Source organism: Mesoplodon mirus (assembly GCF_964341445.2).
Source record: "Mesoplodon mirus genome assembly, chromosome: 17".
Taxonomy (NCBI): domain Eukaryota; kingdom Metazoa; phylum Chordata; class Mammalia; order Artiodactyla; family Ziphiidae; genus Mesoplodon; species Mesoplodon mirus.
Genome location: NC_138993.1, coordinates 44,294,308 through 44,317,776, shown reverse-complemented (window position 1 = coordinate 44,317,776; position 23,469 = coordinate 44,294,308). Strand labels below are relative to the sequence as shown.

The window sequence follows — 23,469 nt, the reverse complement described above, 5'->3', positions numbered from 1 at the left end:
ATGAGTTACAACCTGAAGGAACTCACAGATGATTTTCTTTCAAATTTACTGAATTTTCATGTTGGAAAGGGAGGAAGACACTTATAAGTCTCAAATGGGAATCAAAGATTCCCAAACGCCCTCCATCTGATGTCAACGTGAACTGTTTTGTTGTCTTTTAATTGTGCACGGAGCCTGTCAACACAATCTGGCCCTGCCTGATCACCCTTACCTAAAGCTTTTTGGACAACACTCTCAAAAGGTACCCTGTACCACACAGTAGAGGTGCCAAGACATTTTATGTGCCTGAAAATGAAAGGAACCCTCAAACAACACACACCCAATAAGCTAGCCTCCAAGTTAAAACTCCATATGAATCACAAAATGCACTTCCTTACACAAATCTGTGATCTCTTAACCACAGACACAATCTCCTCTCAAGCCAGCTCAGCTTTGGTCCTTAGGGGAAAACGATGAGCACAGGTTAAAGATGTAACACGTGCAGGAGGAAAAGATAAAAGAGAAAAAAGGCCTTTGTGTTTCTGTAGTTCACCTCTTGAGAATGTATCCCCACCATGGACTGAGACAGGATTACAATAACTCAATAACTGAGGAGCCCACATGCAGATTAATTTTTTTCTCTAACAAGTTTACAGCAGTGTACAGCAGTTACAGACATTTATTTTATAATAAGAAAAGTACAACCATATTTACTAAACTTGAGGGTAGGAAAGAGGGAGGAAAGCCCATTCAGGAATAAGCTCTCAAACTAAAGCTCAGAACTGGTGTCCGAAGGAGATGACACAGACCCCACAGTCCCACATGGCGGAGCCTTTCCTCTCCTAAGGGTGAGCGGGAGTCGCAGCAGCACCCCTGTGCACTCCTTCTCATCCTACTTTCCATCTGCATTCTTGGTTATCGGATGGCATTCTGAGAATCAGGAATTATCACTATCGACTATAAGTTATTCATAGAGTTGAAAGTTATAGCGTTAAATGAAGAAGAAGAATATTAGGGGTAGCTGCTCACATTGTGGGGCAGGAAGATGGGATCACAGGGCTGCAAAAAACAAAACAAAACAACAACAACAACAAAAAAGAGGGAAAGAATCCCATTCTTGTCCCCAGATAATTTCTTTATAAGTTAATCATTATTTCTTAACTTAAAAATAAGGTCAAAACTATGATGGAAAGCTATGTAAGACTGACTAGTCCTTGAAATTTGAATAGAAGAACCCAAGAGATGTGTTTTATTTTCCATTTTCTCCTTTACCTCCAATCTTTCCCCTCCTTTCTAGCTACAGGTAAAGCTCCACCATCATTAAGGTATTGATTTATCCTATTAATTTGATTCTTTCTTTATCCTTTTGGGTTCTAAGATATCAGTTCTTTTTTAAGTCCAACAATGCTTGTGCTTGATACCGAGGGTAAAGGGAAAGGAGGGGAGAAAACACCAAATTAAAAAAAAAAAAGCTTGGAATGCAGGCTCAAGCTGACACCGAGCACGGTTCCTTCATAGTACAAGTAACAACATTATAACTATTAAATGGTGTTTTAGTGACTGTTGCATTTCTGGTTTCCATGTACTTATTCTGCCTTTTTTTTTGCAACTCCAGGGAGTTTTGCTTGAACCTTTTCAACAATTGACTTGGTCTGATCGCGGGCGATGCCAACATAGTGATCAATCTGGATCTTGTACTTCTCATAGACAACTGGAACACTGAAAATGAGCAGTTCAGCAAGAATCAGAAGGGTGATCCCATTGAAAACGGCACCAACATAGGTCATCAGCCACATGAAGACAGCCAGCTTCAAGGAGTCAACTAGATCCTCCACCAGAAAGAGACGAATAATGAGTTTCAGGGCCCTGTTGACGTGCACCATGGCAGCGTTCACGTAATTATGGAAAGCTTCTGAGGACAGAGTGATGTCTACGTCCAGGTAGGCTTTGAATGGATGGCCTTCTTCTGACTTCTGTACAGCTTGGATGACAGACTTGTAGACCCTGAAGCTGATGGTGACAGACAGAAGAGCCAGGATGAGGTAAGAAATCACACTGATGACACTGAAAGCTGCCAGGGAGAGCAGCACGATCAGTGTGGTGCCAAAGACAAACCCAGTCTTCTTCACATCTCGCCAGAAAATTAAGTCGTGCACAGCACAGGAGGAGCCGCAGCTCTTCGCCCCCAGGGCGGGGCAGGCTCCCGGGCTCCCGCCGCCGCCGCCACCGGGCGCAGAGGACTCGGCCACGGAGGATGACGAGGAGACGGATGGGGACTGAGTGGCCGCCGACGGCTCCGCCATGGCTGCGCGAGCAAAGGCGGGAGAGGGGTGAATAGCGATGTGGGACGGGAGAGAGGAAGGGAAAAGAAAATAATCGGGCGGCTGGTTCTCCAAAGTCGCCTCGCCTCTCCTCGCTCGGAGGACAGAGTCCGACAGACAGACTGCCTTAGCCGAGCGCCGCAAGAGAGAGTTTGGACTTTTTAAACTTTGTCACTTTTATTACTGTTCCCCAGAGACAATTGCTTTTAATTTCTTCTGTTTTAACAGTTTCTGGAAGCTATCTTCATATTTCTAAGTGATCATCTTGGATTATTTCTTGATTAATTATGTTTACTCATTAACCATTGACCTAATATGAATGATACATGAAGAGTTAATTGATTTATATCTCCTATGCTTCTCATAAATCTCTCCTTTCTAATAATTGCATCAAGTTTTTATTACCTGTACTTATTATTTTTTAAACTTTAAATAATAAGCTTAAATTGGGACATTTTACTTTACTAATATACAGCAGTGTTTACTGATTCTCTTCTTCAAAGTAAGGTTATCAGAATTATTAACCATCCTCCAGCCCCTCTACCCCATACATTCCTTCCAATGTTATATTTATTTACATTGGTTGATAAAATTTATTTTTATTTTTTTAATGATAATTACATTTCTGTGCTTAGTAATTTTTAATCTAAAATTTGAATATCAATAAGTCACCTTTAATATGGTGTGTTTATGTAAATATTATTTACTGCTGATTCCGTTAGTGAGATCAAAGTGATTACACCTCCTTCTCTGGTTCTTAGTGTGAATGCCCTGTGCCACTCAAAGGAGAAAGTTTCTAGAAACAAGGTCAAGTAGATTTTCTATCTAAACCTCACTTATTGATCAAATTTATGTTACATGTTATTTCTATTTATATTTGAATGATGACATTGTTGCACAGGAGTTTTTTTTGTTTCTTTTCCTAGAACTTCTGGTTGCCTTTCCAATTTCTTGTTGGGATTTGGAAAATATTTCTCCTTTTTCAAATCCAAACATTCATTAAGGTTTTAGAATTCATTCTATTCTCCAAAATGAACATATCCTTGCTCATAAATTTTGCTCCAATTTTGACCAAGTTACATTTCAGGCCTGCTGTTTTCCTTAGCTTTTCTCACTGAACTAATGGATGACCTATATAATTTCTCATATACTACACTATCTTCATTTTTGGTTTCCAACCTCTAGTCATTTCCTTTAAACAGGTTTGTGGGATGTAGAATTTCTTCATCTAAGCAGTTCTGTAAATGACATTTTTTTTTAAACTCTCATACTTGTTGGATATTGTTTGGCTAAGATATAAGATTCAAGAAAAAAACCAAATTATTTTAGAAGCTTAAAAGAATTGCTCCAGTCTTCTAGCACTGATTGCTGCTGCTACATAATAGGGTCCAATGTCATGGCTGAACAAAGTTGAAGAAGGGAGTTTCTAAAGAAATCACTGAGTTGATGTGAGTTTTCTGGGGATGTGGGGTGTACGGGGCAAGGAGTAATAAGCATGGTGGAATAACTTTAAAGTGGTTTAAACAATGTTATGACAGGTAAAATAGTGTGGATTTGATTACTATTTTCCTATATAGAATTTTCTACTGATACCTGACTTTTCTTCTCTTCAAAAAGGAGAAAGGCTTTGGAAATAAAGTGTGTGGAAGACAAGAGGTGGGGAATGATATAGATGAGAAGATAGTACTCACTTGCCAACTTGAGTAATTAATTATTTTATTTTTATTTTAGCTTAAAATTTCCAAGTATATACCAGAGTTGGACAGAAAATTTGTGATGCTTAGTTTTAATCAGTTGAAAGTTCTTAAGGGCAGAAACTAAAATTTACAGGAGGAGGTATATATTCTACCTCAGGATTGTAAAACCAGATATTGCCCAAGAGTTTTCAGCCTACATATATATTTCATAGCCTCCACGATCACATAGCTAATTCCTAGAAATAAATCTCTCTCTGTGTGTCTTCCTGTCTCTCTCTATATAAAATAAAATATGTATATATATATATATATATATATATATATGCAAGAATATATGTAATCTGCACACACACATATATACACACATATGCATACATATACATGTATATACATATATACTGGCTCTGGAGAACCTGACATTGTTACCACTGTTGCTTCATCTAATCTCCCTATAAGTTTTTGTTTGTTTGTTTTTGCTGAGGCATTTAAACAATTCACCAGTGATATTTCCTAATTTTACCACTACATAATTATGTATACATCTCTTAAAAATGTGAATTTTTTTTACATAATCACAATATTTTTATATTTATCAAAATTAAACATAATTTCTTGATGTCTTTAACAGTCAGTCCATTCTAATTCAAATTTCCCTAGCTGTCTTTAATATGACTATTTTAGAGTTGGCTTCTTCAAATCTCTATCCAGACAAGGGCCAAGTATTTATTTCATTTAATTGAATTATAGAATACCTGTATTCTAACTGTGCTGTTTAACTTTCTCATGATATTATTTTAATTGCTCTCCTACCTGTATTTTCTAATAATTCTTAATTTGGACCAAACAACTTTATATTTTGTTTCCGTATATTTTTGTGATAATATTTCATTGGCAATGATAAAAATGGCTTGACAGTTTCTTAAAACACAGCACATGTACCTCCCATATGACCTAGACACTTGACTCCTAGGCATTTTCATAAAATAAAAAAGCATAATTCCAAAGCCCTGTACACAGGTGTACATAGCAGCTTTCTTTGTAATAGATGTAAACAACCCAAATGTTCATCAACAGATAAAGGATTACATATATTCTTGCATATATATACAATGGGAATTCTCAGAAATAAAATGAAATGAGCTATTGATAAAACAACATAGATGAGACTCTAAATAATTATGTTGAATGAAAGAAGCCATAGAAAAATGAGCATACACTGATACCAATTATATAAAATTCTAGAAAATAGAAATCAATCTGCAATAACAGATAACAGATCAGTTGTTGCCTGGAGACAGGAGTCTGGAAGGGAGAGAAAGTAGTATTAAACAAATGGCCTATAGGCTTCCCTGGTAGCACAGTGGTTGAGAGTCTGCCTGCCGATGCAGGGGACATGGGTTCGTGCCCTGGTCCGGGAAGTTCCCACATGTTGCGGAGAGGCTAGGCCCATGAGCCATGACTGATGAGCCTGTGCATCCAGAGCCTGTGCTCTACAACAGGAGAGGCCATAGCAGTGAGAGGCCCGCATATGGCTAAATAAATAAATTAATAATAATAATAATAATAATAATAATAATAATAATAATAATAATAAAAGGGCCTGATAAAACTTTTGGTGAAGATAAATATTCTCACTACATCTACTGTGGTGGTGGAATCTTGGATACATAAACCTCAAAACTTATCAGATGTACACTTTAAATGTAAACAAATTGTAAGTTAATTATAACCAATAAAGCTGTTTAAAAAAATGCGCTGAAGCTAAAAGAATGCTTGTAAGGAAATTTATAACCCTAAATGCATGTACTACTTTTAAAGTGTTGGAAAAATCAATGATCTATGCATCTATTTCAAAATGTTGGTGAAAACAACAAACAAACTCTAACCAAAATAAAGGAAAAGCAAAATGATGATGGGATTGGAAACCAATGAAAAAGAACAAAAAGAGGAGAATAAGTAACCATACTCAATAGCTGGTATTTTGCAAAGATTAATAAGAATCATAAAACCTAACAATCCTGACAAGGAAAAGCCTGAGGGGAGCAAAAATTGACTAATATAAGGTATGAGAAAGGGACATCACTTCAGATTGTGCAAACATTAAAAATTTTAAAAAAGCATCATGATCAATTTTACAGCAATAGATTCATGAATTTAGTTTTTTTTTTCTTTATAGGAATTTGTCCTTTGTTAATCACACCCAGAATACTTATTGAACAGTTACATTGTGCCATTCACTGTGCTGGGAATGGGAGATGCACAGATTAAAAGAGACTATTTCTGTTCTTAAGTTGCTTAGTGTAAATTTCAGTAATAGCTAGTCATTCTAACTAAAAGTTTTTATGATAAGGACTCCTAATATCAAACTAGTTGGTCAAGGATCTTCCAACCACTTACACAATTGGAGAATTCACTACTTTTATTTCCACTTTCCAAATTAGATAAAAAGGAGGACTTCTCAATGAATTTACTTTACATGGACTCAACAGATAATGGACTAAAAAAATAGTGGAAAATAGGAAAGCTCTCTATACAAAGGAAGGATGTTGAATATGATATATTTTCCTCTTCTTTTTCCTTAAAGAAAACCCTAGGTTTAGATTGGAGAATTTCTCTAAATTTTTAAGAAAGAAATAATGTCAATCTTACACAAATTCTTCCAGAGAATAAAAGAGCATGTCTACTCTCAAACCTATTTTCTAAGACCAGCATAACCTTGATACCAAAACTTGACAGAAATATTACAAAAAAGGGAAAGTTATGGACCTACCTCTTTTATAATCATAAATGCAATAATCCAAAACACAACCAAGTAAGTGGGGATAAAAGGATAGTTTAGCATTTAAAAACTTGTGATACAATTAAAAATATTAAGTGAAAGAAGTGGAAAAATGAGATTTTCTTCATAGATACAAAACAATCATTTGATTATCTTCAACACATTATAAAACAAAAATTAAAAACTCTTTTTGATGCTCAGTTCATGAAGCATTAAAAGGAGGCAACTTAGAACCGCAATGAGACACTACACATCTATTAGAATGAAAAATATATATTAAATATATAAAATTACAAAATGAAGGTACTTGTAATAAAAATGAGTCTAACAAAACAAAACAAAACAAATATATATGTATATATATATATATATGTATATATATATATTACATTCAAAATACAGTTTCTCATTAGTTCCAAGTGCTAGCAAGGAGGTAAAGCAATTGGAACTTTCCTTCATGGTTGGTGGGAACATAAAATAGTATAGTAACTCTTTTTGTCACTTTCATATTAAATTAAATATACACTTACCATATAACCCAACAATTTCACTGCTTGGTTTTTGCCCTGGAAAAATGACATCTTTTATTCACATAAAAAGCCGTACATGAATGTTCATAGTGGCTTTATTCATAATTGACCAGAATTGGAGACAGCCCATTATCCGTGAATAGATAAACAAGTTATGCATAGCCATAAAATTTAATACTACTAAGTAAGAATAAAGAATAAACTACTGATATCCACAATATAGCTGAATTTCAAATGTATTTCACTGAAAGAAAGAAGCCATTCTCAAAAAGTTATATGTTGTATGATTCCATTTACATGACATTCTAGAAAATGCAAAACTATAGGAAACAAGAACGGATTTATTGTTGCCAGGTTTGGAGATGGGAGAAAGTGCTGACTACAAACAAGACAGCATAATAAAGATTTTTCTGATTCTGTATTCTCATTGTGGTGGTTGTTATACAAAGGTACACAAATGCTAAAATCCATGGAAACATACAGCAAAATATGTAAATTGTATGGTATGTATATAAAAATTAATATCAGCCATAAATAATAAACTGCATATAGAAAACTAAAGAATATTCTGTAATCTAGTAAAGGACAAAAAAGAAAAACAGGGGGTTTCCCTGGTGGCGCAGTGGTTGAGAATCTGCCTGCTAATGCAGGGGACACAGGTTCGAGCCCTTGTCTGGGAAGATCCCACATGCTGCGGAGCAACTAGGCCCGTGAGCCACAACTACTGAGCCTACACGTCTGGAGCCTGTGCTCTGCAACAAAAGAGGCTGCAATACTGAGAGGCCTGCACACCGTGATGAAGAGTGGCCCCCTCTTGCCACAACTAGAGAAAGCCCTCGCAGAGAAATGAAGACCCAACACGGCAAAAATAAATAAATTAATTAATAAACTCCTACCCCCAACATCTTCTTAAAAAAAAAAAAAGAAAAGAAAAACAAACATGATATTTAATTAAGAATTCATGAAAACCTACCCTGCCAATGAGAGAAGAGGATCTTCTGGTACTACTTCTGTAAAACATTGTCTTAACAAGTCTAACAAGTATAAATATTGGAAATGAAATAAAACTCTTATTTTTGTAGATGACATGACTGTATATATAGAAAATCCAAGGATATACTGAAAAACATTGTACCTCTTAAATAATAATATATCTTGTATGTTTAATAAAATGTTGAAAGAAAGAGAGGGAGAGAGATAAAAGAAACAAACTTAAAGCAGTACCTTGCAGAGAGATCTGAAATAGGCTAAACTATAATATTATCTAATAAGAAAATTCCAATCTTGAGTAAATGAAATAAATCACTGGATATCCACCCAGGATGAAGCGTGAAGTTAGAAGGAACAGGAATTTTCTCCTTGAGGGAAAATGCAGTAATGAAGGATGTAATCTTATTTATCACATCATAGCTTATTTCCAAATCTATTTTATTAAAGCTAAAGTCCTATGTGAAATGAACAAAACTTTGAGTGGACTAGAGAAAAATTTGTCACTTAACAATAGTCTCTAGAAATAGTGGGCTACCATGTGATAGTTAGAGCTGAGAACAATATTCTTGTTGATATTGGACAGAACTGAAAGTTTGTTCAAGTCAGAGACTGCTTTTATAAAAAGGCTTCTCTCTAAAACTCAGAACTTAAAAGACAGAATGTAAGAAATAAGACAAAAATCATTAAGGTAAATAAATAATAGTATAAATAGATTTAGCTAGGATTATTTGCCAGAGCTTAGTAAAATATATTTATATTATGATTTTTTAATTCTTCAAATTTAGCTATATGTTTCACCTTTTTTTGCAGTTAAATCATAGCACTATGAAAGACATGTGTTAATAGATGGAATATCAGCTTATTCTTGATGTTCTTATTGAAAAAATCTTATTTTATTCACAATACTTTTTGTCCATCTAATATGAGCCTGAAAACATTTGATAGCATAAAAATCACTTAATGGATTAACATGTGGAAACACACAAACATACAATATTTTTATAATAAAATGATATCTAAATAAATACATTTGTATATAGTCAAAGAAAACATATTGTAATTACACTTTATCCCATTTCTTTCTTTCATAAATCAAAGGTTTGAGATCTTGAGTCCCTTAACACAAGAGGTAGAAAACTATGGCCCATGGACCAAATCTGACCTGCTACTGATTGCACAGCCCACAAGCTAAGAATAGTTTTTACATTTTTAAATAGTCGGGGAGAAAAATTTTTTAAAAATGAATATATTCCATGACTTGTGAAAAATATACACAATTCAAATTCCATTGCCCATAAATAAAGTTTTATTGGGACAAAGCAATACTCATTTCTTTCTATGTTGCTATGGCTTCTTTCATGCTGTTCAGCAGAGTGGAGTAGTTGAGACAGAGACTAAATGGCCTGCAGTTCTGAAAGTATTTACTATCTGACCCTTTACAGAAAAAGTTTCCTGACCTGGGTTTTACAACAGTACATGGCAGAGGAAATGCCATTGCTTGTCTAGGCATATTCTTCTGACAAGGATTGATGCAGCAGAGAGACTCAAATATTATCAGTGCCCTATTACATATTTCTGCTCTTCTACCTTAAATAAAAGTGTGACAAGCCTATATTGAGGTTCTTCCTAGTGGTTTTAAACACAATCTCCTATGCAGAAAAACTGACAATATCAGGAGGATAATTCTTTTACTACATTTTACATGTGTTTGGGGTCAATACACATTTTGCAGGCTGAATGAAATTCTCATGACTCAATAATTTTTGCAAACTTATTTCAGGGCTGTGTTAATTGACAAATTTAAATCATAGTTTGCAGCCACAACACATTTTGTTTTATGCAAGCATATCTCTTGTCTTCCCAGCAGCCTTTATTTAGAGATCAGTGATTCCCCTATTCCATGCAAATTATCATTGATTGTTAGGCCAAATGGAGCCAGTGTGTTGGAAACATACACCAGATTTTTTTTTTCTCTAAGACCTTAAGTTCTAGAAGAGTAGAAGGTTGTCCATGTACCAATACTCCCAACAAATACATGCTCAGCTGTGTCAGTAGGAGAGAATGAGCCCCATACTCAGAGAGAAGTGCTCAGAGCAGGAAAATAAAGGGTGAAAAACTAAAAGAGTTGTTTAAATGCCTGGTATGAGAAGTGCTTGGAATAGGCAAATATCTGGATGTCTAAGTGATATGAATCCAATTAATTTTTTTTCTTAATCTAATCTTGTTTTAATTCAGATTTTTTATTTTTATAAACAATATATTCTTGCTAAAAAAGTCTAAATTTGAATTAACTTCCTTAGGATTTTTCCCCTCTCACAATTTTCTGGATTGAAAATAATATACTCTGTAAAGTATTTTTAAACAAAAAGAACTCCTCCCATCTATTTCTCAAAACTGTTTCTTTAAAATTCAGCTAAAGCCTCCTCAGCCTCCAATAAAAGGAACAGCCAGAGGAAGAACTATATTTAGTTAACCATCAGCTAGTTTCTATGTTAAACAGTTTTGTACAAGTTTATCATATGGCACTAATAACAGTACATCAAAGGGGGAAAACATGTAATTAAATTAATACAAAAATATGAAAATGTATGTAATTGCCTTATAAGATGAATTAGTGGTTTCTTTAAATCTATCCCTACCTCACACTTGGTTTCCCCAAATGACAGACATCTTCACACTGATACTATTACTGTGTCCATCATATAAATACTACACTAAATGTAGATGCACAAACAAATATGATCATTTGGCTCTAAGAGAGCCTTGGCTAAAGACCAGGAAGTAGCCTATATAGTGAAGAAGTAAACTTACCCGAAGAGAGGTCTGGTCTTTGCTGCAGCTACTGGGAGGTGATCTCTAGGCTCTTGGAATATCATGTCAAATAGAAATATCTTTGACTGGGACCTTTGGCCACCAGACAGACTAACAGTGTAATTTATGATGGATGTATTGATAATTTATTTGGGACATGCAGCATCAGTTCTACCTCCAGAAGGGAATGAAAATAAAAGGTATCATTCCCAACCACAGGAAAGGGCTGGTGACTAAAGATCAGTCAAGCAGGCAGTATGTGAATGAGCTCCCCACCAAACTCTGGAAACCAAATGCTCAGGTGAGCTTTCTTGATTGACAATACTCCATGTGTATTGTTAGACATGAATTGTAAAAAAGTAATGCTGTCTTAATTCCACAGAAGAGGACTGAAGCTTTGCATTTGATACTTCTCCTAATATTTTCAACATGTGCTTCTTTTCCTAGCTGATTTTAACCTGTACCCTTTCATGTAATAAATTGTAACTGTAAATAGAATAGAAAAAAAAACCCACCTGTTTCCTTAGATTCAAAATTTATTTTAATAATGAATATAGTTCACATAAAGTTTTTCCTTTATTTCTGTCATTTCTAATATAGTGAAAATATATTTCAACTAGCTTCAAAAAATTTAAATATTGTTGTGGGCCTCTAATCAGAAAACCAATGTGAACACATTTAGAAAAATAGACCAGAATGTCTCAGTGGTTTGCCCTGAGGAGCAATTCTTGGCCGCAGGGGAAGTGGGCCATAGGATAAAAGCCCAAGAATTGCAAGGCACGCTCAGTAAAACCATACAAATATGAGTGTATGCCTATAACAGATGAAAGAAGGACAATCGCCAACCTGCTGGGATATGGGATTTCAGATCCAAGGGTATGATTTCGAAGCTCATGTGGAATGAAGACTGCCCCAACTGAAAGCAATCCTCCTGACTAAAAAGGAGAGGAAGAAAGGAACAGGGCAGAATGCAATTAAAGCCCCTAATTTGGGATTTCTAGGATGAGGAGACAAATCTAGGGAGACCTTCAAGATGGAGGAGGAGTAAGAGGAGGAGATCACCTTCCTCCCAACAAATGCATCAGAAATACATCTACATGTGGAAAACTCCTATAGAACACCTACTAAATGCTGACAGAAGTACCAGAAGGCAAGAAAATCCCCACGTACCTGGGTAGGGCAAAAGAAAAATGAAAAAAAAAAAAAAGAGAGACAAAAGAATAAGGACAGGGCCTGTACATCTGGGAGTGAGCTGTGAAGGAGGAAAATTTTCCACACACTAAGAAGCCCTTTCACTGGCAGAGATAGGTGGGGGGCGTGGGGGGGAAGCTTCAGAGTCACAGAGGACAGCACAGCAACTGGGGTGCAGAGGGCAAAGTGAAGAGATTCACACACAGAGGATTGGTGCTGACCACCACTCACCAGCCAGAGAGGCTAGTCTGCTCACCTGATGGGGTGGGTGGGAGCTGGGAGCTGAGGCTCAGGCTTCAGAGGTCTGAGCCCAGGGAGAGGACTGGGGTTGGCTGTGTGAACACAGCCTGAGGGGACTAGTGTGCCACAGCTAGCCAGGAAGGAGTCAGGGAAAATATCTCTAAGAGGCAAGAGACTATTGTTTTGGGGTGCACGAGGAGAGGGGATTCCTTCCCCATCTGCCCACAGAAGGCAGAGCACCACCTAATGAGCTCCAGAGATAGGCGTGAGCTGCAGCTATCAGCTCGGACCCCAGAGACGGGCATGAAATGTTAACACTGCTGCTGCAGCCACCAAGAATCCTGTGTGCAAGCACAGGTCACTATCCACACCCTCCTGGGAGACTGTGCAGCCTGCCACTGCCAGGGTCCTGTGATCCAGGAACAAGTTCCCCGGGAGAACACATGGCACGTCTCAGGTTGTTGCAACATCACGCTGATCTCTGCCACTGCAGGCTCACCCTGCATTCCAAATACAACTTCTGTACACCTCTCCCTCCGCAGCCTGAGTGATCCACAACCCCTAATCAGTCACCCTGTCGGGACTGGAATAGATGCCTGAGGGTGACCTACATGAAGTGGTGGGGCCAAAACCAAAGCTGACCCCCAGAAGCTGTGCAAACAAATAAGAGAAAGGGAAATTTTGCCGTGTAGCCTCAAGAGAGGCGGATTTAATCACCACAAACAACTTGATGTACCTTGCATCTGTGGAATACCTAAACAGAAAATGAATCAAACCAAAACTGAGGCAGTGGACTTTGGGAGCAACTGTAGACTTGGGGTTTTCTGTCTGTGACTGACTTGTTTCTGATTTTTATGTTTATCTTAATATACTTTTTAACACTTGTTATCATTGGTGGATTTGTTTATTGGCTTGGTTGTTCTCTTCTTTCATTTTTTTATTATTACTTTTTATTATTTTATTTTAATTATTTTTTTAATTTTAATAATGGATTTATTTTATTTATGTTTTATTATTCTTTCTCTTTATCTCACTTTAATTTGAGCCATGTGGCTGACAGGGTATTCACGCTCCAGCCCGGTGTCAGGCCTGAACCTCTGAGGTGGGATGGGCAATTTCAGGACATTGGACCACCAGAGACCTCCTGGCCTCACGTAAAATCAGTTGGTGAGAGCTCTCCCAGAGATCTCTGTCTCAGCACTAAGAGCCAGCTCCACCCAGCAGGCAGCAATCTCCAGTGCTGGACACCCCATGCCAAACAACTAGCAAGACAGGAACACAACCCCATCCATTAGCAAAGAGGTTGCCTAAAATCATAATAAGTTCACAGACACCACAAAACACACCACCAAATGCAGCCTGCCCACCAGAAAGACAAGATGCAGCCCAATCCACCAGTACACAGGCACCAGTTCCCTCCACCAGGAAGCCGACACAAGCCAATAAACCAACCTTACCCACTGGAGGCAGACACCAAAAGAAATGGGAACTACGAACCTGCAGTCTGAGAAAAGGAGACCCCAAACACAGTAAGTCAAACAAAATGAGAAGACAGAGAAATATGCAGCAGATGAAGGAGCAGGATAAAACCCCACCAGACCAAATAAATAAAGAGGAAAGAGGCAGCAGACTGGAAAAAGAATTCAGAGCAATGAGTGTAAAGGTGATCCAAAATCTTGGAAATAGAATGGAGAAAATACAAGAAACGTTTAACAAAGACCTAGAAGAACTAAAGAGCAAACAAACAATGATGAACAACACAATAAATGAAATTAAAATTTATCTAGAAGTAATCAATAGCATAATAATGGAGGCAGAATAATGGATAAGAGACCTGGAAGATAAAATAGTGGAAATAACTACCACAGAGCAGAATAAAGAAAAAAACAATGTAAATAATTGAGGACAGTTTCAGAGACCTCTGGGACAATATTAAATGCAACAACATTTGAATTATAGCAGTCCCAGAAGAAGAAGAGAAAAAGAAGTCTTAGAGTGACTCTCTGTTACCATTGTCTCTTCAGGTCTCAATGTAGTGTTTACAAAAGACCATGTCAAGCTCATATTCTTGGGAGTTGGTTAACATCTTCTGTTCTTTTTTGTTGATCCAGTCAGAAACATACCATCTGTTGGCTGGTTGGTCAATGGTTGTCCATGTGCATTTAAAACATTTTTAGAACAAAGCATATTAAGGAGACAACAATTATTAGCAACATAATAATGCCCATGGTTTGGCAAGCACTCCTGAGCCAACATCCCCATGACTCAAACCAGCTAGGATTTCCTGTAACTGTATCTCTACTTTCCAAGAAGTGTTTATCGAGCTATCCTGGGGCATTGGAAATCAGGGGGAAGTGAGTGATGAGCAGAAAGAACTACAGCACCACCAGCGTCATAGCAAATCCAACAGTCAATTGGAGGTTGGATACCCTTCCTTTGCAATGGCTTGAGATACGTGAAACTTGATATTGTTTTATCAGACTAGGATGAGGAAAAAAGAATCATAAAGACCTTCATGGTGTAAGAATTAGGAAAAAGATTGTCAGAAAGGTACATAATAATGGAAAGAAGTGTTCTAGATCAGACATCTTGGGGAGAAGCGGCCACCTTGACATAACTACTTTTCTTCCTAGTCAATTTGACTTTGAGGTTTCTGGAGTTTATACAGGACCAGATGTCAAGTGGAGTTTTCTTCAGTCTTGAAATATGCACCCAAGGTTTGATACTTTGTAATTTAACAGTAATGTCAGTGGTCAAGTGTTTAGTAGAGTCCTTTCTACAAATCTCACTTTTGCATCAGAGGAAAACAATAACAGTCCTTAAATTACAAAAGACTTTAAAAATGCCCATTGCTAAAGATCTGATGAGAGTTTATTATAATGGAATTGACAAAGAGATTTGGGTATTTCTTTGATATACAACATCTTAAGATGATAACTGAAATTATGACTGATAATCTTATCCCAGGACATATCAGAATTTTAGGAATTTTATACAATTTTCAACACACTTATGTTAATAAAATATACCATATAACATGAGAAGGCTAAGCATCTATTCTTATAGGACATCTTCCTATGTAATTTTATGTATAAAGTAAGCCTAATTCGTTTAATATTTCTCTTTTCATGTGGAGAGAAAACAAAACTTTTCAAATGTTCCAGGAACCCTCTGAAAAACCCCAAAGTTATTTCAAGGTCCAAAGATTTTATTTAGAATTTAAATTTGGGGAGTTTTCTCAAAAATATTCATTTAACAAAAGTGACAATTAAAGACTTCAAAGGTAAATCCAGAAAAGTACATACTTGCAAGAAAAATACTTAGCTCTTTAATATTAATAAGACTGGGCTTTCATAAGTAATCAAAGATCTGATAAAGACAACATGAAGTGCAATAAGTTATTTTGGTAAAACAGAAAATCTTTGCTTACCAGTCAGATTACTTAAAAGATAAACAAGCATACTTTCTTTATAATTTCTTATTAAGAGCAGGCCAATAATATAAGAAAGTTTTCTCTTTTAACAGAGAGAAAACCAAATTCTAATTTTGCACCAGTGTACTTTTGATATTAAAATTTATGTTAAAAAAACTCTTAAATATGAGTCCATTTCAATATTTGCCAGCTTGACTACACATATAATTACTTTCCCAAGATTCCTTTTTCACAAAACTTCTAAAACTTTTTACATTTTTTCAGATTTTTCCAAGATTTTTCCTCTTTCTCATTCTGGAACAACTAATAATTATACTTTAGGACAAAATTACTTTCTTTTTTCTCTTACCGTCTCCTCTATAGTAACATGTCCCCCATACCTTTTCTTATCCAAAAAACACATTCTATTTTCTTACCTTTCATACACAACTGTTTTCTTTCACCCTTATTATTTCTAAATAGTTTCAGTGAATTATAATTCTTGACCGTTAGAGTCCTTATTTCCTAATGAAAACTAAGAAGTAAGAAATTGTGGAATGTTCATTACAGTAGCATTCTGTGGAATGACAAATTTATAAATACATTTAATAATTTCTAGAGGTATATTCTTCCTTATAGTGAAGAAAACATATTTACCTATAGACCCAAATATCTTTAGTTCTTCTGTACAAGGAAGCCAAATGTAGAAAAACTATGTTCAGTAATTAATGTTTCAGTATTTTATCTTATTTGGAAATCATCAAGATATTCAATGAATATCTATCATTTAACTTATCTCAGTATAACTTTAATGTTTCAAGCTACCAAAAAGATTCTGGAAACTATTTTCAAGGAGACATACCACAAAGCATAATTATTGTTGAAAATTTAACTTATAAAATTTTAACTTTCATCTGTTTAATTTACTTATTTTAGAAATTATGCTTAGATTACTCAAGAAATTTTCATGAGTCATTAAATGGCTAACCATCATCTTATCTTTCTTGTTGACAAATTCTGTCACAGTGATAACATGAGCCTATTTGACTTTTAGTAAACTTATGTAAAATAAATGCCATATGTCTGAATTATATTTGATATTGATAACTCTAAAAACATGCCAGTTTTAATGAAGGCAGCAAACTTAAACTAGCTTATTTTCCCCAAATAATTACCCTAGATTATGTGAACCTGAAAAAAAATTGGTTTACTTTCTACATTTCTGAGAGTATACTTGATTTATATAAATGCTTAAATTTCTTTGAGATTGATATTGGTAATACCATTCAAAGGTAGAAAAAAACACATACTTAATAGCATAAATACACAGACATACATAAACATACAGACAGATGCAGAAATCTTAGAGCTTTCCTTTAAAATTTTTATTTTATTTTATTTTATTTTATTTTTATTTTGCGGTACATGGGCCTCTCACTGTTGTGGCCTCTCCCACTGCAGAGCACAGGCTCCAGAAACGCAGGCTCAGTGGCCATGGCTCACAGGCCCAGCCACTCCACGGCATGCGGGATCCTTCCAGACTGGGGCATGAACCCGTGTCCCCTGCATTGGCAGGCAGACTCTCAACCACTGTGCCACCAGGGAAGCCCTCCTTTTAAAATTTTAGCCATGTGGTGGGTGCAATAATAGGAAACTCACTTGCTTACAAAAGAATAATTGGATCCAAATTGTGTTTCTAGCAGATGGAATAAATTAAGGTTACCTTCTCAGATGGCTTAAACTTTCTAATATGGCTTAAACTTCCTAATAATATTTGTTGAGGGAATTTTAAGATTTCTCATTTGCCTAAGTTCCTCAGGGCATCCCCTCTCCACTGTTTTTTCTTTTGATAAGAATTATCTCCCTGAAGTTTACATTTCAAAGAGATCATCTCCAGTTCCTAGAGTAGACTTGGTAGAACATTGACATCTCCTAGGCACAGAGAAAAAATGCAATTTTCCCCAAGGAAGACTCTTGTGTCTTAAGTCCAGAATTTTTATAATATGTACAAGTCTTTGGAGATAAATAGGAGAGATTTGAGATTGGCAAGAAGAACAGACAGGCTTTCTCTGTTCTTGCATAAATGCAATTTGTAAGACAAGTTGTCTATACTGTCCTCAATTTGTAGGACAGTTTTTTTTTTAATTCTCCCTAAAATTGTTGCAACCAAAATGATATGAAGGGAATGACACACCCATCCAACTACATTATCTTCAATTTACTTCTTTAGATAAGAGAAAATAACTTTATTTAAGATAGAAGTCAAAACATTTTTAGATTCTAGATTTAGAGCCCTTTGTCTTTGGAATGTTTTTCTTTCCCTCTATTACATAGTTTCATTTAGCCAAGGGGAGAAACCTTAAAAAAAAATTCCTTTTGGGCTCTGAATATCAGCTTTCAATTTGGGCAAATGATCATAGAGCTACTTTAAAAAAAATCATTTTAAATACCTTAGCTTTCAGCCAAGACAAACAGTAAATCTTCCTGTCAGTACTGAAGAACCCCATGACACAAAAGACATCTCCAAATAGGGTGCAAATATACTCCCCTCCCAAAATTCATAACCACTCCCAAAGATAGTCAAAAGAAAGAAAGACTTAGACAATTTCCCTGAGAGCTGGCAATCATTGATAGGACCCTAGCTGCAAATGGAGCACAACCCACATTTTTATCTAGCTTTATCTAGCCACAAATGGGATGTAACCCACATTTCTGTCAGCCATACTTTTGGGCCTCCAATTGGACAGTAGTGCACCTTCGTACACAAGAACTGACAATCCACATGCTTCAGGCAGGAAGAAAGCAATGCTGAGTTCTCAAGACACAAAAGGACAAGACAAACAAGAAGACAATAGTTGTCCCTGGGAGAGAAAAAGATCAGCAACCAGTAAGCAGCAACATAAAATTTTACTTCCTCTCTTGACTGAGCACTGAAAAGATCCAAGAGAGCTGACTCTGAGAAGAATGCTCATCCTTTGCTTGTGTCTGCCAGTTTTTCTAGGATTCCTTCTGCAGGCTTCAGAGCAAGTGGTGTTTAGAGTGTGTAGCTCTGGTATCTACAAACATTTTCCATTCATTTTAATTTTAGTTTTCCCTTGGCTGTTTAAGGGACCTGGTAGCAGTTTACCAGAGAATCCCTCAGAGCCCCATCAACATTGGGGGGGTATCCTTTGAGGGTGGATTTGGGAACATTCCAGCTGGTGTGAAAGGATTTGACAAAACCTTTGAAAATAATCTTTTCCAGTGTCCTGGTTGATGGAAAATGAGACAACTGATTTGTGGACGAGTATTTTGATGATGGACTCCCTGGGAGGGTGGAACCAGGGAGGCTCATGTGTTGTCTTAAGTTTCTGGCTTTGGAGGCATTACAGTTGTAAAGCCAATAATTTGGTGGACTTTTTAATGGTCTGTGGTCTCTTCCGAGTAGAAAGGCAATTTAGATACAGGATAAGTAGATGACAGTAAAGTAGAGGAGGACAAAGGGGAGTAGCAGGAGTCAGTCTTAGAGTCTTTTGCTTTAGGTACCTCTTGTGTCTTTAATTTTTCATTAGCCTTTTGCAATGAATCTTTCAATGAAACTATATTGGAACCTCGAAGCCTTTTGGAGTATTCTGCATACCAATTAAAATAAATATCTTATTCTGTTTGTTTGATTTGGGAACCCTTGCTTTCAAGTGTATGTCTTAAATGGATGATCTTGTCTTATTAGAACATTCCCCATAATGGCCATTGTAATTCTGGTTTCTCTCACTAAGATTTTGCTATTTGTGTAGATATCTACAGCTTCCAGGACCAAGTTCTTAGACATAAAATAAGCAGGTGTGTCAAAAGGTGGTGGACTTAATTCTTTGGAACCTGAGGATTCCATTTTTTTAGCTAAGCCTTGTGTGTCTCAGAGCCAAATTAATACCAAAGAGAGATATGCCTCCAGGTTGATGGTTTTGTGGTATTTTAGTGTACCTCATTGCATGAAAACTTTCTTGAGATTGGCAGGTGACCTAGTGTCAACCTAACACATGCTATAACCAACTTATTCTAACCTAGGAGTCTTAGAGTTAGGTAGTGAGCAATCTAACAGCCTTAAGTGCTCGACTCATGCCCAGCAATTTTTTGGTTTTGGCTTCTGAGATTCCCATTAGCAATAGATCTATTAATCCTTTTAGGAGAAGATTTCTTTATAGTGGCAGATACCTAATGGTTTTTAGTAGTCCCATTTATGCCTGCTTAGAGTTTGATGTACTATTGATCAAAATAGTATGAATTTCTTGTCTTAATTTAGTTTCCTAAATCACCCAAGAGTTTATGCTATAGACTTACATCCAGGCTTTGTGAGTCCCCCTAATGGCCACCACCCATTGTGAACTTCAATATAACTATCCCAGAACCTTTGGGGACCCCAGAACATTTCTGTGGAAAAAAAAAAAATATATATATATATATATTTTTTTCTTTTTAAATAAAGTTTTCTTGGATTGGAAAGCTGCATGCAAAGGAGTGGAGCTCAGATCTATGAATGACTTATTCACAGCCCTCGGTAATGAGAAGAAGAGGGAACTCAAAGGATTAGCAGGTGCATTGCCTGCCCATCTTTTTGTCCTCCAGGCCATAGCAGTCAGCTTTGGTGATTTCTCATCACCAAAAACTGTTAAAAATGATTAAAGAGGACGGTTTAGGTGGTACAAACAAACTTTATTTAGCACCTCAAGAAGCAGATAATCTCTGTTTTCAAGGGTCCAGAGAACTGCAAAAAGGGGCAGAAGGCAGAAAGCTTTTACTGGGTAGAGAGTGAAAAAAAAGGAAGATAAAGCAAAAATATCTGATTGGCTAAGGCCACGCAGTCAACTTTCCTTGGGGTGAGAAGGAAGAAGAAAATAAGTGTAGAGCCCAGAGTTGGCTCCAGGTTTAGGAACTGGCTGACTGGATACACTGTGTTTCTGGTCAAGCAAAACATTTACAAGGACAGAAAGCTATCTAAGTTTCAGTTTGCTGATGTGGCACCCCTGGCAGGAGCAGCTCCATCTTGGGCTTAGGAAGTAATTTCAACAAATATGAACACACATGTGCTCACATAGCCTGCTTTTGAAAGAGAAATAAAAGAGTAAATGAAGAGTTGAGTGTTAATTATAGGCAGTAAGAAATAGATTTTTTTATATTACATGGATCAGGCTATATATCAGGAAAATAAAAAAAATAGGTTTGCTTTCTATGTATAAAGTTAGGAAAATCAATTCTATATTTTTAGTTAAAATATGACAATCTGATCTGAAAACATGTAACCTACATATTGCATGACAGGGATAATCAAAATCATATGACAAGCAGATATAAAGGAAGGCTCAAAACAGAATTTGAAATAGCATATATAGGTATTTATGTAAGAGAGAGAGACAGGGAAATAGGGCACAGTGAAAACTGACAGCTGATTTTTTTTTTTCCTGGTAACACAATATATGACAGTTAAAATCAGATGTTTTTTCAATCTCAGGTTTGGCTAATGCCCCCAAAGTCAAGGACAATTTAATAAATTCAAAATACCCTCAGATTCTACACTAAAGTAGTGTTCCACCTACTAAAGGCATATTTAGTGGTGAAATGGGTTCTGCTGCCTCTGGTCTGCATATTAATTGAATGTTGAAAAATCCAGCTGGGAGAGAGGATTTCGGATTCCTGGCTTCAGTACTCTTTTTAGAATTGAGAAAATTTTTTCTCACTTTTCTTAAAAAAATGTAGGAAAGTTTTAAGACATCACTTGACAGCTTGCTATGTGTTTCCTAAAGTTCAAGAGACACTGAGATACTATTTGACTCCTGCCTAGAGAAGTCTTAGTATGAAAGTTGTATATGGGGTTGCCATTTTCTGGCAATGTAGGGAAGAAAAACAGCATGAGGAAGTTATGTCAGCATTCTATAACAAGTATATTTCTTACAAACCATAGATAATTTAGCAAGAGAATTTATCTAGGATCAGTCTAAGGGAGATCTAAAGGACTGCCTAGAGGTTTAGAGAGGGAGAGATTTCTGGAAGTCTGAGGGCTGAGGAGAGAGCAGAAAGTTGCCAGCCACAGGGAGCATTGTAATGTCAGAGAAAATGCAATTCTATCAGAAGTTGAAAAGCACAGCTACCACATTTGTCCTGAAGAGGGTACAAACACCAAAAGACATCTCCTGTCAGTCAGATAAGAACTGTTTAGCATCTTATTGTTCGTCCGTCTCCCTATCCCCATGTTTCAACCCAGAGGGGCCCAAAATAGCAAATGTAGAATAGGATAGGATAATATGGAAAGAAGGAAAAAGAAACAGCTTTTCCCACATGTAAGCTTTCTGACCCGAAGCAGCACTGAATTGGAATTAGGAAGACATTTTCAACTGAATTTTAAAATAAAGTTCTAATATTAGAAAAAAAAGGATTATTTAATAAGTTACTAAAATGAAATTCTACTTGTGATTGACATGAGCTAGAAAAGCAATGATACCTGATCAAAATTTTATTTAAGGGCCCAAGAGAATAACGTCTTGAACATGGTTTTAAAAGATCTTTAAAAAGTAAAAATAAAATTACTCATGCTTAACTATGCCCCACTTATTCAATATGATTACAAATGTAATACTCAGGGTGTCACAGTGAGACCCTAGGGACATTCTGGGTATGACACTGAAGAAAGATAGGGGACAAATAGAAGAGCAATGCATGTAAATTGACAACACATTATGTGAATTCCCATATTTTGAATAGAAATAGTCTTTAATATGAGTTCAAATTTTATCTCACTCATGACAAGAAACAAGCTAAACATGCTAATACTTACTGATTCCTTTGACTATCTAGTTATTCATTTCCTGTAATGTCTTCTTCTCTCACTGGTGTATGAAGCCACTTGAATATTACCATAGAGTGTCCTACTCTCTCATCCCCCACTACTATCCACTATATGCCTTCAAATGTTCTCCCAAAGTATATATTATTTTCTGATTCATTTACTAACTCTCCTTCCTTTCTGCTTCATGACCTTTTCTTAGGACCCCTCATCTTACTTTATAAATGTGGGTATGAGTTTGTTTCTTCTTTTCACTCTTTAAATGCTCTTAGTAATATAGTAATCTCTTTAATGTCTTCACTTCAACTCCATATACAATGGGCTATCATTCTGGGAAAGATTACAGATAGATAGATGATAGATAGATAGATAGATAGATAGGCATAATAGATGGGCTAAGGAACCTCTGATTCTTTTTGACAACTTTATTATAAATAATACTTATTTTATGGAGACTAACCTGAGCATACTTGAAACAGAGAGAAAATTTCTACTGCTAAATTAAAAGATGTTGGAGAGTTTCTCCATCTCATTAATTTATTAAAATGTATTATTGATTAATTTCTCTGTGCCAAATACTGCACTAGGCATAGGGGCTACATGTATGATGAATTAAATGGATAAAACCCATTCATTAATAGTGTTATAGGAGGAAAAGGAGACCCAAATAAACTCCATAAAACAACTAAACACACACACTGCACC

At 36.2% G+C, this 23,469-nt stretch overlaps 1 protein-coding gene across 1 annotated transcript; it reads right to left on the bottom strand.

Annotated features, from left to right (window-relative positions):
* Positions 1 to 588: 588 nt before the first annotated feature.
* LOC309792763 (reticulon-3) lies at positions 589 to 2,440 on the bottom strand. Its single transcript, XM_082602563.1, has one exon. The coding sequence runs from the start codon at positions 2,280 to 2,282 to the stop codon at positions 1,566 to 1,568; it is 717 nt and encodes a 238-aa protein (XP_082458689.1). The 5' UTR covers positions 2,283 to 2,440; the 3' UTR covers positions 589 to 1,565.
* Between the last annotated feature and the right edge of the window lie 21,029 nt (positions 2,441 to 23,469).